We start from the raw sequence: 16,157 nt of genomic DNA on the forward strand, positions 1-16,157 counted from the left end.
AACAGAGATGCATGGAGAGCAGTTGCTTCATAGGCGACAGAGACATTTGGAGAACAATTGCTTCAGAGCCAACAGAGACATGGATGTTTGGAGATGCTTGAAATGCTGACAGTGAGATCAGTTGCCTAGACATGGGCAAAACCCAGCAGATATTGCCATGTGCCTTTCCATGAGATGCTAAGGAAGACAGAACCCAGAGTTATGTCCCAGAGGAGCTAAGTAAAGGCCACCAGATGCTTCGAGAGGAAACCACAGGAAATAGGCTGAAAGCAATGGAGCCCAGGAGCAAGGGGCCAGCAATTGCCAGCCACATGCCCTCCCAGCTGATGGAGGTGTTCTGGAAGGTACTAGCTCTTCTCCAATGAAGGTAACCTCTTGTTGATGCCTTAATTTGGAGATTTTCATGGCCTTAGAACTGTTAAATCATAACTAATTAAATTCCTTTTTTAAAAGCTGTTCTATTTCTGGCATATTGCTTTCTCACACCACTAGCAAATTAATACACTCACTATTTTTTATTTTTTATTTGTAGAATGTTTTTGCACCCTAGATGTCTTTGAAATCTCTTGTCATTTTTGGACATTACATGAATCTTTTCCCAGTGAGTCACTTGCTAATGCTTTTCCACTGAATTTTCTTAATACATCTAGAGATATGCCCCTCAAGAAAAATTCTTGGGTTAAAAATTCTTGAGTTAGGATAATTGATTCAGATATAGTATATTTCTTCAAGAAGCTACTTTTTTTTTTTTTTTTTAAACATTTTCTTGTATTTTGTTTGTTTGTTTGTTTTTTTTACATGGGCTGGGGCCGGGAATCGAACCGAGGTCCTCCGGCATGGCAGGCAAGCACTTTGCCCGCTGAGCCACCGCGGCCCGCCCAAGAAGCTACTTTTAAAGTCAATTTAATTTAGTTTTTTAAGCTATTAAAAATAACATGACCACTCTAAAAGAGCAATTTCCTATTGTGTTTGGCTATGAATCTGCTAGAGGTACTCTTTATCTTAAGCATTCTGAAAGGCAGAAGCCAGATTCATAATCTGGAGTTTCAGCATCACAAAGGTAATTATATGACATAAATAGTGGTGGGTGGCATTATTTCAAGGTGAATGCTCACACTAGCCCAAAGGTTAGCAAACTTTTGTGTAAAGGGGCAGATAATAACTCATTTAGGCTTTATAAGCCACATGGCCTTGGTCACAACTACTCAACCCTGCCTTAGTAGCAGGAAAGCAGCCATAGAAAATTTATAAATGAATGGGTAAGTTTCCCCCCACCTTGGTCTATATTTAGTGTTTAATTACAAGGAATCCACTCATTTTATTTAAAGGATAAATGATAAACTAAGACACTCCTACATTGAGTACAGACATAGAGTTTATCACGTGTAATTTATCTGGTTTGTTAATCAGTTAGGGTGTGCTCTAGTTTGCAAGCTGCCAGAATGCAATATACCAGAAACAGAATGGCTTTCAAAAAGGGGAATTTATTAACTTACTACTTTCCAGTTCTAAGACTGCGAAAATGTCCAAATTAAAGCTAGGCTATAAAAATGTCCAATTTAAGGCATTCAGGGAAAGATACATTGTTTCAAAATGGCAGATAGCATTCAGTGTTTCTCTCAACTGAAAAGGCACATGGTGAATATGGCAACATCTGATAGCTTTCTCTCCAGACAGATTGTTTCTTGAAGCTCTCCCAGGGACGTTTTCCTTTTTCATCTCCAAAGGTCTCTGGCTGTGCGGGCTCTTGTGGTTCTTGTGGCTGTCTCGTGGCTCTCCCGTCATTCTAAAACTTTCTCCAAAATGCTTCTCCTTTTAAAGGACTCCAGTAAATAAATCAAGACCCACCCAGAATGGGTGGAGTCACATTTCCCTCTAATAAAAAGTTAATATCCACTATTGGGTGAGTTAAATCTCCTTGGAGATAATCTAATCAAGTTTCCAAACTACAGCACCAAATAGGGATTGAAAGAAACAGCTGCCTCGATGAAATGGATCAGGATTTAAACATGGCTTTTCTAGGCTACATAATCCTTTCAGACCAGCACAAGGTGATGAAGACTCTCCACTTTTACTAGATTTATAATGTGGATATTCATACGGCCTACTGCAAGACCATCTACTATGGGCCTTGATGCATAGATGGCATTCAGATGGATTCTCTCCAATATGAATTTCCTTAGATTAACTGAAATAGTACAGATGACTGAAGGCATTACCATATTGATTACAAGCAGAGTGTTTCTTCAGTATGTGAGTGCTCTGCTGTGTGTTAAGGTTAAATCTATGGCTGAAATCTTTTCATTTTTCCAAACATTTTTAGTGTGAATTCTCGTTCCATCTCAGGTAAGACTATTGACTGAACACCTTTTCACATTGATGGCTTTCATAGGGTTTCTCTCAAGTTTGAAATCATTTCATGTTGTCTCAATTTATAAAAATTAATATTTTCCTATATAAATGGCATTCGTATGGCTTCTGTCCACTGTGCATTCTCTGATATTGTGAATACTTTCCTAGACAGATGACATCCATAGGTTTCTAACCAATGTGAGTACCCTCATGTTGATAAGATAAGAATATAGACTGAAAGCTTTCCCATATAGGGACATTCATGTGGTTTCGATCCTATGTGAGTTCTCTCATGTCGTTTAATATTAGAGGGAGGAACGAAGGCTTTCTCACATAGACAGCATTCATAGTGTTTCTGTCCAGTGTGAATTCTCTCATGTTGTCTAATGTCATCTGAAGGCAGAACAATGAGTGAAGCTTTCCCACATACATGGTATTCATAGGAATGAATCCTTTGAATTCTCTAGTGTGAGTTCTCTCACGTTTTTTGAGGGTTGATCACTGACTGAAAGCATTCCCACATACATTGCACTCTCCAGTGTAAGTTCTCTCATGTTTTCTAAGATAAAATTATCAACTGAAGACTTTCCCACACAGATAACATGTATAGGGTTTCTTTCCAAATGTGTGGTGTGATCTCTCATGTTGTCTAAGCTGAGAATATTGACTAAAAGATTTCCCACATGCTATGACATTTGTAGGGTTTCTTTCCAAGGTGAGATCTCCCATGTTTAAGCTGAGAATATCAACTGAAGCTTTCCCACATAGAGGACATTCATAGGGTTTCTCCCCACTGTGTATTGTCATGTGTTGTCTAAGGTGAGAATATCAAATGAAAGCTTTCCCACACAGATGACATCATAGGATTTTTCTCCAGTATGAGTTTTCTCATGTCTTATAAGATTACAAGATTGACCAAAGGCTTTTCCACATAAATCACATTCATACGGCTTCTCTCCAGTGTGAATTCTCTCATGTTGTCTAAGCTGAGAAATTTTTATGAACACTTTCGCACATACATATGGTTTATCTCCAATATGAATACCAGTGTATTGACTATGGCCAGAGCTCTTATTAGCACTTGGGTGACATTAGTAAGATCTAGTTGTAGTATGAATCTGCTTGTGTTGATTAAAAGATGACTGGCCACTGAGGACTTCTTCGTGTGGTTCCCAGAAATACAGTTTCTTTGTCATGTGAATTAATGCATGTTGAGTCACTGTGGGTCTGTGATAAGAATCTTCTTGCAAATAATTGTATTTAAGGGAATTCTTTTGAATGTGAGATATTAATGATGTGATGTTAAATGTGTCTTTCCTGCAGGTAGGTTGCACGAATAGCCTTTCTTGTTTTTTAAAAGCACTTTTCCTGCCTGGACTCTGCTTTTGGAGAAATCCTATTCCTTCCTCTCCACACTTCCTCTCCCTGTATCGACTGTGAAAGCACATCTGATTTGAAGGCTTGACATTCCACTAAGACCAGAAACTTGATATTCTCCTACATCACTTCTTTGAACACCTTTCTCTGGGATGTGTCTAGCAGAGCCCACCCTTCCTGGGTGAAGTCCACAGTTACATCTTTGAAGATCATTAACTTCTGTGGTTGCATTGTCAATAGCTCCACTGACAACTGTCTTCCTCTAGATTTTCATTCACAACCAAACAAACAGTAGGTAAGGAAAGAAAAACCCAGACTGGAAAAGCAAGGATCCAACTTTAAATGAGACTGCTTTCACCACACTATGGAATTCAGAGGTTTTTTTCTCTCTAGAAAAAGCACCATTTTGATAGGAGACTCTCTTTATGCAGTTGATGATATCATCAGTCATTTAGGTTGGTGATCCTTTTTCGGTTATTTTATAATTTAAAATTTTTTATATTTATAATATTTTATAAATTATTTATAATATTTTATACATTATATTTTTATAAATATAATTTATAATTATTTATAATGTGAGGTAGTAGTCCAAATTCATTCCTTTGCATGTGGATATCCAGTTATCCCAGCACCAGTTGTTGAGGAGACTCTTCTTTCCCCATTCAGTGGTATTGGCATCTGGCATCTTGAAGAAGGTCAACTGGCCATGGATCTATGAGTTTACTTTTGCATTCTCAATTTTATTACATTAGTCTATATGTGTATACTTACGCCAGAACCATTAGTCATTATAACATTCTAAAAATATTTGATATTGTTAAGTGTCAGTCCTCTATCTTCTTTTTCAAGATTGTTTTGGCTATTTAGGATGTCTTAGAATTCCATATGAATTCGAAGATTGGGTTTTCCATTTTTATGATAGCTAGGGTCATGCCATCACCATCTTGTGTTACTCTTGGCCACTTCAGACACCCAGACTCATGAATGGATAAACTTTGTATGACTTTATTTATACAAATGATTTGTTGGGCTGGATTCAGCCTGAGGGCTATATGTCAGTCTTGAATTCTAGTTCATGGTTCTTTTGTTTTATGGTTTGTTTTTTGTTCTTAGAAAAATTGTGGTTTTACAGAAAAATCATGCATAAAATACATAAAATCATGCGTTAAAATGATGCAAAAATATATGCATAAAATATCACCCTATTATCAACCCCTTACATTAGTCTAGTACATTTGTTACAATTGATGAATAGGCATTTCTATAATTGTACTATAATTAATAGTTCATGACTCATCGTAAGTTTATTTACTGCTTAAGTTGTCAAGTTCAATTTCCTTTAACAGTCTCTAGATTAAGTGAACAAATTCAATTATCTGTTAACAGATTCTTTACAAGCTTGGCTGAAAGTAATGTTACATTCCTGGGAATTAAATAGCAGCAAGTTTCTTTGTAATAAAGTAGGTATGTTCTTGCAACTTTTCACTAAATACTATCAGAACTATTATTTTTTATAACAAAAACAAAGCCTTCATAAATTGAAGGTTAAAAAATTCTTTGGCCTCACATATACAGTGCCCCTTATTCAACGGGCTCTTGTGATGATTGGAATTTTAATATTTTCTATCTTTATTTGACTGCTGAGAAAGATAATAACCAACATAGTACTTTAAATTCTCAAAATACAATTATCAACAAGATTATTTCCTCTCAAAGCTTTTTTCTCAGATATGACTGTTATCTATATTTTTTCCTCTGATTTTAACAAATACTAAGCAAAACCCTTAAAATAGTGTCACACCACTTTACAAAGAGTTGGAGGAAGAAAAATGAAACACAATTGCATTTTCATATATAATCACCTCTGTAATTTAATTGCCTTAATGCCTAGACTTTTTTTACATATTTTATGTAGTTGTAAGTGTATGTTATGAGTACTGTGTGCCAAGCACTCTTTTATTTATTTATTTTTTCAAAAAAATCTCTTTGGCTTCCTTTATTGGAGCAAGATTCCTGACCAATATACAGAAAGGTATTTACTAAACAGAGATCTGTGCAGGAAAGTTACATACTGTTCATTTAAACAGATTTTGATACACTTTGCTTCTTGATGGAATAGTTCCACTTATAAAGTTTTAAACATCAAAAGCTTTGAATGTGACCAGGCCAGTCATTAATTCATCTCTGCAAACGTTAAGTGGCATTGAATTTTAGCTACTATATTTTACAGCATTAAAAGCTTAGGCGGGATTGAGGGCAGTGCGGTGGTGGCTTAGTGGCAGAGTTCTCGCCTGCCATGCCAGAAACCGGGATCGATTCCCAGTGCTGCCCATGCAAAAAAAAAAAAAAGCGTGTGCAGGAAGGAACTGATGTTTCTTTTGGTCTCCAGTGACTCAGAGCGGCTGGGGGTAGAGGCCTGGAATTGTGGAGTTGTAGCCCATGTCAGGTTCTGGAGTCTTCTATGGCTGGTTCTTGTTGTGCTTTGAAATTTATTGCCTTTGTGTGTGTGTGTTGTTTTTTCAAGGAATTGAAGGAGCGAGTCAATTGTGATGGTAGAAAGGTATCTGTTCCTTCTGACCTCCTATATCCTGTAGCAGCTGGAGCAGGGGTCTGGGATGGTGATGTGGTGGCCCGCGGTGGACTCTCAAATCTATCCTGTGATTGCTTGTTGGGGAGTGCTTAGAAGGCTGTTACTTTTTTCTTTCTTTGCTTTGTATGCATGTTGTATTGTACAGTAGGAAAAGTTAAAAAGAAAAAAAAGTTCATGCAGGGAGTGCAAGGATAGTTCAGTGATAGAATTCTCACCTGCCATATAGGAGACCTGGGTTTGATTCCTGGCTATTACCACCCCCCCCCCCCAAAAAAAATTCAACAGATGGTGCTGCAATAACAGAATAGTCACACGGAAAAACAATGAAATGTGATCCCCCACCATTCAGCATACAAAAAAAAAAGCTTATGCATTAGGTAGCTTCTCAAAATGTTTTATGTACAGTGGCATTTAGTAGACAAGCTAAATCCTGCCTAGTCCGTATAGCACCTAGATTCACATAGATGAGTCTCATTGGAGTTAGAGCTGTTAGATAGCTGGTTCTTGAGACAAAAGTAATCCAAACCTGAGTTTCTCATCAGCAGTCTTCCTACAGTGACAGTCGTAGGACTCGCATTTTAGTGTCAGTGAAGACATGCCAGCAACTGCCCCACATGTAACGTGGCTTTAGAGCACCAGATCTAGCTGATGGTGGTGGAAGGAGCTATTTTCATTATTATGTCCAGGTAAATAAGAGCCCATTTTTTAAAAAGCCAATTAGAAATTTTAAAAACAAGGGTACAAACCTTCAAAGAACTGAGTTTTTAGCAATTTGATTTCCCCAGTGATATGAATATTTTCAGAAACCGACAGCAAATTGTACCCACAATGTTTCCCAGCTGTAGAGACATTAATAAGTGGACTCAAATCCCTTTACTCAATCCACATATTCCTGAGGTTATCTTGCAGAGTGTGTATCAAAAAATTTGGAGACAGGGTGACAAAGTTTGACAATGGTGTGTTAAACAAGTCAAACTTGGAACTTCTTAAAGTTATATCTGTTCTGAGAGAAAAGCATCAAATCCTTTGTGTACACATTTAGTTTTATTGTAACAAAGCAACTTGTATGCTTTTAACGTTTAAAACTAGTATCATCTTTCCTTCCCAGTGAAACAGAAAGAAAATTTAAAAATAAATAGTAACAAAATTACAATGGAAAATACCAATTCCAAATAAGATCCTGCAAGTTCTGCTGAGTCTCCCATCAAGTGGCAGGGCTCAAATCACCATTAGGAGAGAATTTTATTTTAAAAGTGTCATCTTAAACTGCAGGGATGTCTGTTAAACATCGCAAACATGCCAAGCGCTCCTTTAGATACTGATGGTAGAATAGAGTGTGTGCCCTCACAAAGCTTATATTCTAATGGGGGATTGCTGTAGTATCAAACCAAATAAGATCTGTTGGGAGTTTAGATCTCTATGGTAAAAGTAGATAGTGGTGAGAAGGGGATGGATTCAAGATATATTGTAATTTAGAACCAATAGGGTTTGTTAATTGACTGGCAGTGGGGAGTGAGGGAAAAAGAGGAATCCAGGATAACTCTTAGGTCATGTATATAATTTTGTATTTTTCAGAATTTATTTCAAGCTCCAGGAAGTTTTTCCTGGACACTTCTCCAACTTTCTTGTATTATACTCCACTTCCATACACTTCCAGAATACCTTGCGCTTATTTCTAGCATAGCACTCTTCACCTCTAGATTGCAATTATCCATTTTTTGTGTGTCTCAAATACTAGGTTGTGAATCTTTTTTGCACGGAGACTTCGTCTTAATTTTTTTTTTTTTAATCCCAGAGCTTTGTGGAGTGGCTGGAATAAAATAGGCATTAATTTGCCGAATGACTGACCAACTGACTGACTAAGTTCTACTTGCTTCACACATTGTAAAATTTCTCCTTATTTTTACAAAGATTGGATGGCTATAGTTTTAATGGCTGCATGATATTCTACAGAATGTGAGTCCCATAATTACTTAACCATTCTGCTATTTTTAGACATTTAAGTTCAAGCTTCTTCCATATTTTAGATGACGTCTTCAGGATATATTCTGAGAAGAAATATTACTACCAAATTTATTTCAATAAATATTGTGCCAATTTTACATTGCTAACAGCAATGAGCAAAGGGAACCACTTCCCACAACACTAAGATTAGCATTAGCTGTTACAACATTTCAAAGCGTCGCTGATCAGTAGGCCCCAAATCTACCCTAGTTTTAATATATTTTACTGATTATTGCTAAAGTTAAACATCTTGCTGAATGTACGTTTTTTAGTTATGAAACCTTTGTTTATTTTATGTGAATGGTGGAAATTTTATTCATTTTACATTCATTTTCAAAATTTCGTATAAAAATGAGTACATTAATTTTTATCTGCCTTATTGGGAACTCATCCTTTGTTTGCCTATTTTGGTTACATAATTGTGTTAGTTAGATTCAGTTGTCAGCTTGGCCAGGTGAGCATACCTAGTTCTGTTGCTGCGGACATATAAGCCAATGGTACCTGAACCTCATCTGCGGCTAATTACATCTGCAGTCAGCTAGGAGGCGTGTCTGCTGCAATGAGTGATGTTTGACTTAATTGGCTGGTGCTTAAATGAGAGAACGCAACGTAGCACAGCCTAGCAGCTCGGCATTCCTCATCTCAGCACCAGCAGCTCAGCCCAGGCCTTTGGAGATGCAGAAAGAAGTCACCCCGGGGAAAGTTGTTGGAACCCAGGGGCCTGGAGAAAAGACCAGCAGAGACCATCCTGTGCCTTCCACGTAAGAAAGAACCTCAGTGGAAAGTTAGCTGCCTTTCCTCTGAAGAATTAACAAAATAAATCCCCTTTTATTAAAAGCCAATCTGTCTCTGCTGTGTTGCATTCCAGTAGCTAGCAAACTAGAACAATAATACTATTGTATTTCTACCATATGTTTTAGATTTTTACATAGTCAAATATGTTGATCGTTTTCTTGGTGATACCTTCCATCACATGAAGTTTAGAATGTCACTTAAGAGATGTGAAAAATATTCAATAACATTGCCTTTAGCTTTTATTTGGTTTACATTTATAATACTTAACTGTTGAAATTGTCTGAGGGTTCTTTGTGTCTAATTTAGAATTCATATTGATAAAGTAAACTAGAGGTGGAAGAAATGAAGCAATTAGAGCATACTAATTGGAAGCAGGAGTTCTCTCCCTATCCGTCTGACCTCTACTACTTTACGAACTATATGACTAAGTCCCAATAACCCAACGTCAAAATAGGGATAGTAATCTGCTGCCATGGTACAGCTAGCTCCTCATGTTATTTTTTATTTTCTGTTGCTCCCAGCAATGGAGGGAAGAGGGGAGGAAGCATCAAAATGTTATCGGAAGCAGAAAAAGGAAAAGAGATGGCATCGTACAGCCATGGTGATGGGCGATTCATACCAGTACTCCACACTGAGTACTATATCCTTCCTCCTTCTGTTATTATGGCTGTATAACAAACCACCCCCAAAATCTAGCTGCATAAAATCACAATTCACAATTTTATCTCATGGGCCTGTGATTTTACTGAGCTCTGCTGGGCAGTTCTCACTTGGGGTCTCTCAGGCAGTTGCAATGAGATAGCAGCCAGGCTGAAGCCACTTGAAGTTTCCCCGGGCTGAGTGTCCTTGAGGCTCACTCACGTGCTGCGATGATGCTGACCCTCGGCCAGGAGCTTAGCTGTGGCTGTCAGCCTTGTGCTTACATGTGTTTCTTGGGTCCATATTTGCCTGGTGTCCTCAAATCATGGCAGCTCAGGGCTCTAAGAGCAAGTTTTCTAAGATGCCCAAGCAGAAACTAGAATGTTTTTGTAACCTAGCCTCTGACGTCCCAGTCCTTTTATCTGCTGTTGGTCACGTAAGCTAGCAGGAGCAGCCCAAATGCAAAGAGGGAATTGGATTCCACCTCTCAATGGGAGGAGTAGTAAAGAATTTGTAACTGTCTTTAATCTACCAAACTGCCTTTATCTCTGCTGCAATCCCCATTTAATATTACCCAAATACCTAATTCTTTCTGGATCCAGAAAGAAGAATAAAGAGCAAAAGAAGGGCTGTTTTTTTTAAGAAGACGTTGCAGAAGTTCTAACAAATGTTCCACTTACATTTCACTGGCCAAGCTTAGACATGTGGCACATCTAGCAGCAACAGAGACTGGGATAATCTTTTAGCCAAGTAGCCATGTCCCAGCTGATAACTGGGATCCTATTTATTTAAAAAAAAAAAAAAACGAGAAAGAAAAAAATAGAAACTAGGAGACATGTAGCAGTTTCTGACACATTTCTCCAAACTCTCATTAATTTCTCAAACAATTTTTTGCTGTTTCTTTGGTATCATAACCTCATTGATATCATCCCCAAAACAACCCGGTTTCAGGTCCTCTTCAGAACTAAACCATCTACTCTCAAGGTGATCTCCATCACTAATGAGCTTCTTGGGGAAACATCATAGAATGACCATCATAGAAAAAATACCTTAAGATGTATTTCAGTATTTTGTGATGGCAATAGGTACTTCACTCATATCATTGACATGTTAAATAGACAAAGCAAATGCCAGCACAGTAGTTCTCATTTTTAAATACTTGCAGCAATGTATTTGGTACCTTGTTACGATTTTCCCAAACAGCCTTTGACCTAAATGCTCAGCAATTCCAGCTGGAGGTGAATAGAAAACTTCTGAGTTCAGGCAGACACAATGGGAGCTTTCATCTGATGTAAGCTCTGATGAAAGGTCTGTGTCCCTGAAAAGGGACACACAAAAAAAAGGGATTTGGGAGGAAATTTCTACTCACATGCAAACCTAAGTCACTACTTTTTAAAATGACTTTTCTTTTCTACACTTTTCTACGCACAGTATGTGTGTCAGTGAGAAGTACCTAGAAACATTCCCGATCAACGTCAGCCTCCCTGGGAATTGTTAAGAATCCTGGTTCCCAGGCACCACCCTGACTTCCTGAATCAGAAACCCCGGGCTGGGAAGCTCCCAATTCAACATTAGATTTTAACTTGTCATTAATAATATGTAATTAATCTGAAAGATGGTTCTTTGAGCTATTACCGTTTGTTAAATATGAATCATGCAGACAGAAGATTAGGGAAACATAAGTACTGAATCAACTATGAAATCATTTCCTTTGGTTACACACAAATGGGTGCCAAAAAAATTCGTATACATCTATACATATGATTAACTGACCCCTTGTGAACTAAATTTCTAGTGAACAATTACACTGAATTTTTTTATTTCTTTACATGGGCAGGCACCGGAATCAAACCCGGGTCTCAGGCATGGCAGGTGAGAACTCTGCCTGCTGAGCCACCATGGCCTGCCCTATATTGAATTTTATCATCCCTTCAACTTAACTTTAAATATAAAGATGTAGTATAATAGAAAAAAATGGACCTAATGAAAAATTATGCTTTAAAATCCAGTAAATCTTAAAAATCATAAACATAGAAGAAAAATACTGTGATAAAAATTCAAATACTAAAAATACTATATTTTAACCAATTTAAATAGTACAAGTAAAAATAGAGTAGTTTGATAAAGTCCTGCAAGCGTGAGGTTGAAAATCACAGTTTTTACAAAATTACCGAAGATTACAACTTGTATAGTTTCCATTTCATTTACTTACCTCTCACTTAATTAGGATAGTTAGTCCTCATTAGTTACCAAAAATTTGATTTCCTGAGAGGATCCATTATCTTAAACCTGCTTTGCACTCTCCCCCACCCCCAGAATTGGTAATCCTTAATACTTCAACAGATATATTGTTGTCTTTTTCATCCTCCAATTTCATTAATGCTTTAAACCTTATTTTGGAGGTATAGGATTTCGAAATCTTTACAAATTCTTTGCACTTTCCCAATGTAGTGTAATGTACAACAAAATTGAGGCTTATGTTTTATTATATATATATGTGTGTATAAACACTCAAGGGTTATTTGGATTTATTTACTTTTTCTCCAAGGAAAGCTGTTTAGATCTGAGGACTTAACTGACTTGGTACGTTTTTTCTTATTGTTCTACAAAGAAAGACCCATAGACATCCTCTTGGATGCCATTCTTCATGTGAAGACGTGTGGCATGAACGATACGCTTGTGAGTATTTACTTTATGATTGCCAAATATATTGGGGAGATGATACATATGGAATGTGATTATCTAAAATTTGCTTACTAACTCAAAGCTAATGGATACGTGGAAGTTTCTGAACCCCTATATCTTACATATCTTACATTGTTATTGACAGCTCTATCTATTAAATGAGGAGACCAAAAATGCAAGGAGTTACTATGAGGTAATTGGTCTATAATTAAGCTACTCATTCTAGAAGACTCTTTTTCTTTCAAGAGAGAAGCATGCCTTCAAAAATGGGAAAATAAATGTGTACTAAGGGAAAATGAGAATGGAATCATATATAAAATATACCTTTCCTGGGAGATGTCATCAATTTCCATAGCTTCATATGCCATAGTATATGCTGAAGAATTCCAAATATACATCTCCAGCCCAGATGTCTCTCCTGAGGTCTCCACACTTGCATGAACACACATAAGTCCCTCACAGATATTTCTGTTTACTCAGAGGCACCCAAATTCAGCATGTCCAAAACTGAATACAAATGCTTTCTTCCCACCCATACCCAAAACTCATGTGTCTTGTCTGTCTCCATAGGCCAAGTCAAAACCTTGAGTGTACGCCTTAATTCTGTGTGCCTCCCACCATTCCATTCAAACACCAGTTCCCATCAAATTCTACAACTGCAATTGCTCTTATGTCCATCCACATCTCTCCACCCTCCCTGCCATCACTGCAGTGTAAATCACCCTTTACTTTCCTAGGTTGCTGCTTTCCGTCTTGCGCCTTTCCAATCCATTGTCCTTACTGCAGCCAGAGTAATCTGACCAAAACCCAGATCTGCTCATATCACTCTCCTGTTTTGTTTTGTTTTTTCCTTGAAAAGCTTTAATGGCTCTTCATTATCCTCAGGATAAACACCTAACACCTGTTTATCATTCTTGGGTGAGTCTTCCATCTTCTTCTTAGAATGCATTCCTCCTTTTTCCCTGATTTGCCTAATAGGGTCCTTTTCTCCAACACCATAGTTTGCTTGAACAAGTCCTATTGGCTCATTGGGTCTCAAATTGAACAATATTTCCTCTAAGAAACCTTCCATGAACCCTGCCTTCTCCCATCCCTCACCCCCATCCATTTTCCAACTCTGGGATACTTGGTTTCCTGAGCATAGGTTCTGTACGTACCCTGTAAATCTGTAATGATTCCTATTGATTTCAAGTTCCTTTTTGGTACAACTGAAAACTGTTCAATCCTGAATCCCTAACCCCTAGTATAAAACTGAGTATATATACCCTATACTCAACAAATATTTATTAAATTAATGAATAAATGAAAAGTGGAGAGTTTAGTAAATTTACAATTTTATTATGTCATTGATATTACTCATATATTTTTTCCATTCTGTTTTATCTCTTTAAAAATCGCCTCTATTACTTACCTCAAGAAAAGAAAGGAGTTAATTAATGAATCAGGGAAGAGAAAGACAAGAAAATATTAAAAACTACACTTAAGTTATTGGAATAAAGAGAAAGGAGAGGAAAACTATGGGTGATAAAACAGTAGGCTGTGTTTCTAAATAGAGTTCATGAAAATACAATCTTTAACCAAGACCGTCTTTTATATCCTCACTCTTTTAATGCTATTTTTCTTAAGAATGAAAAGCTAAGAAATAAATGTTTGTATATAAATTTTTAAATATTAATATAGATTGTAGCAAAAACTAATGTAATAGAAATTCTGCCATTAACTAATGCAATAAAAATGGAGTATTTGTTTTTTCTTACAGAAGATTGTTTTTCCTTACTTTTTTCCCCAGAAAAACTGTACACAAAAAAAGCAGCAAGTTCGTATTCAGTATCAACCTTCTCTTTTTCAGCATGTGGGTGTACATTCATCATTCCTTGGAAAAGAACAATATTTCAAAGTAAGATCTTTGAAATGTAACTTCAATAGCATATAATATACAATATAATATATAATGTTTCAAAACCATATTTTTAGTAAGAGTGATGAGAACATAAGAAAGCTATAAAATATGATTGTTTAAACTCAGTTCATCTCATATGTTATAGAACCATAGTTATAAAGATCTTTTATAAATTGGGCAATGACTTTTTAAAGACCCAAGATATCTATTATGGTTAGAAAAATCCAGCTCAGTAAATTTTGACATATTGGTCCTGGCTGTGCAATTCAAATATTGAGAGTTGAAAATCATCACAGTCATTATTTAGTCTAAAATTCGAAATTATACAAGAATATTAATTCAAAAATTCAGTTTTCCTAATATCTATTTGAAATGTAGCAATATGTTTGTTTCATTTTCTGTTTAACACAAGAATGATAATTCAGCTTCGTTTGATTTTTAATGATCCTTAATTTTACATTATTTTTGGGAATAATATTACTTGTGATTGGCTTAGCACCTTGGTGGCATGGAAGAAACAAAGAATTCAGAGTCCAAACATGCATTTTTAAATTATAGTGGCCTAGGGAGAGCCCATGATATTGGGCAAGCTTTACCACTTCCCTGTGCCTTCTTCATCTGTAAATTGAGGAGTTTAAGTTAAATGATCATTAAGATTTCTTCCACCTCTAAAATACTATTGACTTTCTACCCTTCCTACTTTCTTCACACAATAAGGCAAATGAATGCTTCAGTCCTTTGTTAATTGTAATGAGAGAAATGTGCATATCCATCCTATCAATTCATCCATCTTTCATAATCTGCCCTCTTTCCACCTTTTCTGCTCTGTGTATTCTAGTGCACACAAGGGAACAGTGTCTAAAACATGGTCTGAACATAGAAGTATTGACATGTGAATAATCTAACATATAAATGTATATAAACACACACAGTTGCACACACGCACAACACACCTACATACCCCACCCACAAATTCAATTGAATTCGTGAAATAGCAAGGGCTACCCCATGGCACAACTCAAGGGGGTCACCATTCACACTTGAAGCTGTGAGAATATTGATGCATTCATTCATTCAATAAATATGAATTTAGCATCCATTATGTTTTAAACACTGGGGTTACAATACTGAACACAACACATAAACACCCTTACCTTGATAGATCCTGTGTTCTAATTTCAATAATGACTCATTGCCTTTTGAGCATTTGTTCTGTAGCCAATTTTATTTCTGCATAGGTATCTCTCCAACCATTTTAAGGATTATTTATTTCCAATCGGGTTTTCTTGATAGTGATCTACAGTTTTTTTTCAATGTATATGTAATTATTTATATTTTGATGGTATAATCTTGGCCTTCCTCCTTTTTCTACTTCACACCACAAAAAAAATAGAAAAATATTTTAGTATTGTAACAAATGTGCTTATATTTTAATTATTTTCTTAATTTCTAACAGGATTTCCTTTATTAGAGGTTTCATAGTTCTAACAGCTTTTTAAGAAATTATCAGAATCATTCTTTGGGAGAAAAAAAAGCTTAACCAAGACTTGAATGTTTCTCAAATTTCTTCATAGTGAATAAGAGAGTGCATCATATTTTTTAAAAGTAAGTCTTCAATAATAAAGTGGTAAGTATAAAATTGATGTAGACATATAGGTAACTATCATAAAATTATTAATGTTATATTATTTTAAATCCTTATATTTCTGTGTATTCTTTTAGTTGTATATTATAGCTTTCTGATTTAGAAGAACCTGCAAGACTTACCCCAATCATTTCCTTTTCTCTTCTTACCATATTCTGTTCAAGTAC

The 16,157-nt window shown here is 36.3% G+C and overlaps 1 protein-coding gene across 1 annotated transcript in view; it reads left to right on the forward strand.

Moving 5' to 3' along the window:
* Positions 1–15,950, forward strand: part of MGAT4D (MGAT4 family member D) — a 95,725-nt gene extending 79,775 nt beyond the window's left edge. Inside the window, exons 9-11 of the mRNA XM_077139975.1 lie at positions 12,309–12,439; positions 14,235–14,342; positions 15,802–15,950. Coding sequence (XP_076996090.1) covers positions 12,309–12,439; positions 14,235–14,342; positions 15,802–15,816 — 254 coding nt within the window. The 3' untranslated portion in view covers positions 15,817–15,950. The remainder of the gene's footprint in view (positions 1–12,308; positions 12,440–14,234; positions 14,343–15,801) is intronic.
* The last annotated feature ends 207 nt before the right edge of the window (positions 15,951–16,157 follow it).

The sequence above is a fragment of the Tamandua tetradactyla genome, chromosome 22 (assembly GCF_023851605.1).
Source record: "Tamandua tetradactyla isolate mTamTet1 chromosome 22, mTamTet1.pri, whole genome shotgun sequence".
In the NCBI taxonomy this organism is placed as follows: domain Eukaryota; kingdom Metazoa; phylum Chordata; class Mammalia; order Pilosa; family Myrmecophagidae; genus Tamandua; species Tamandua tetradactyla.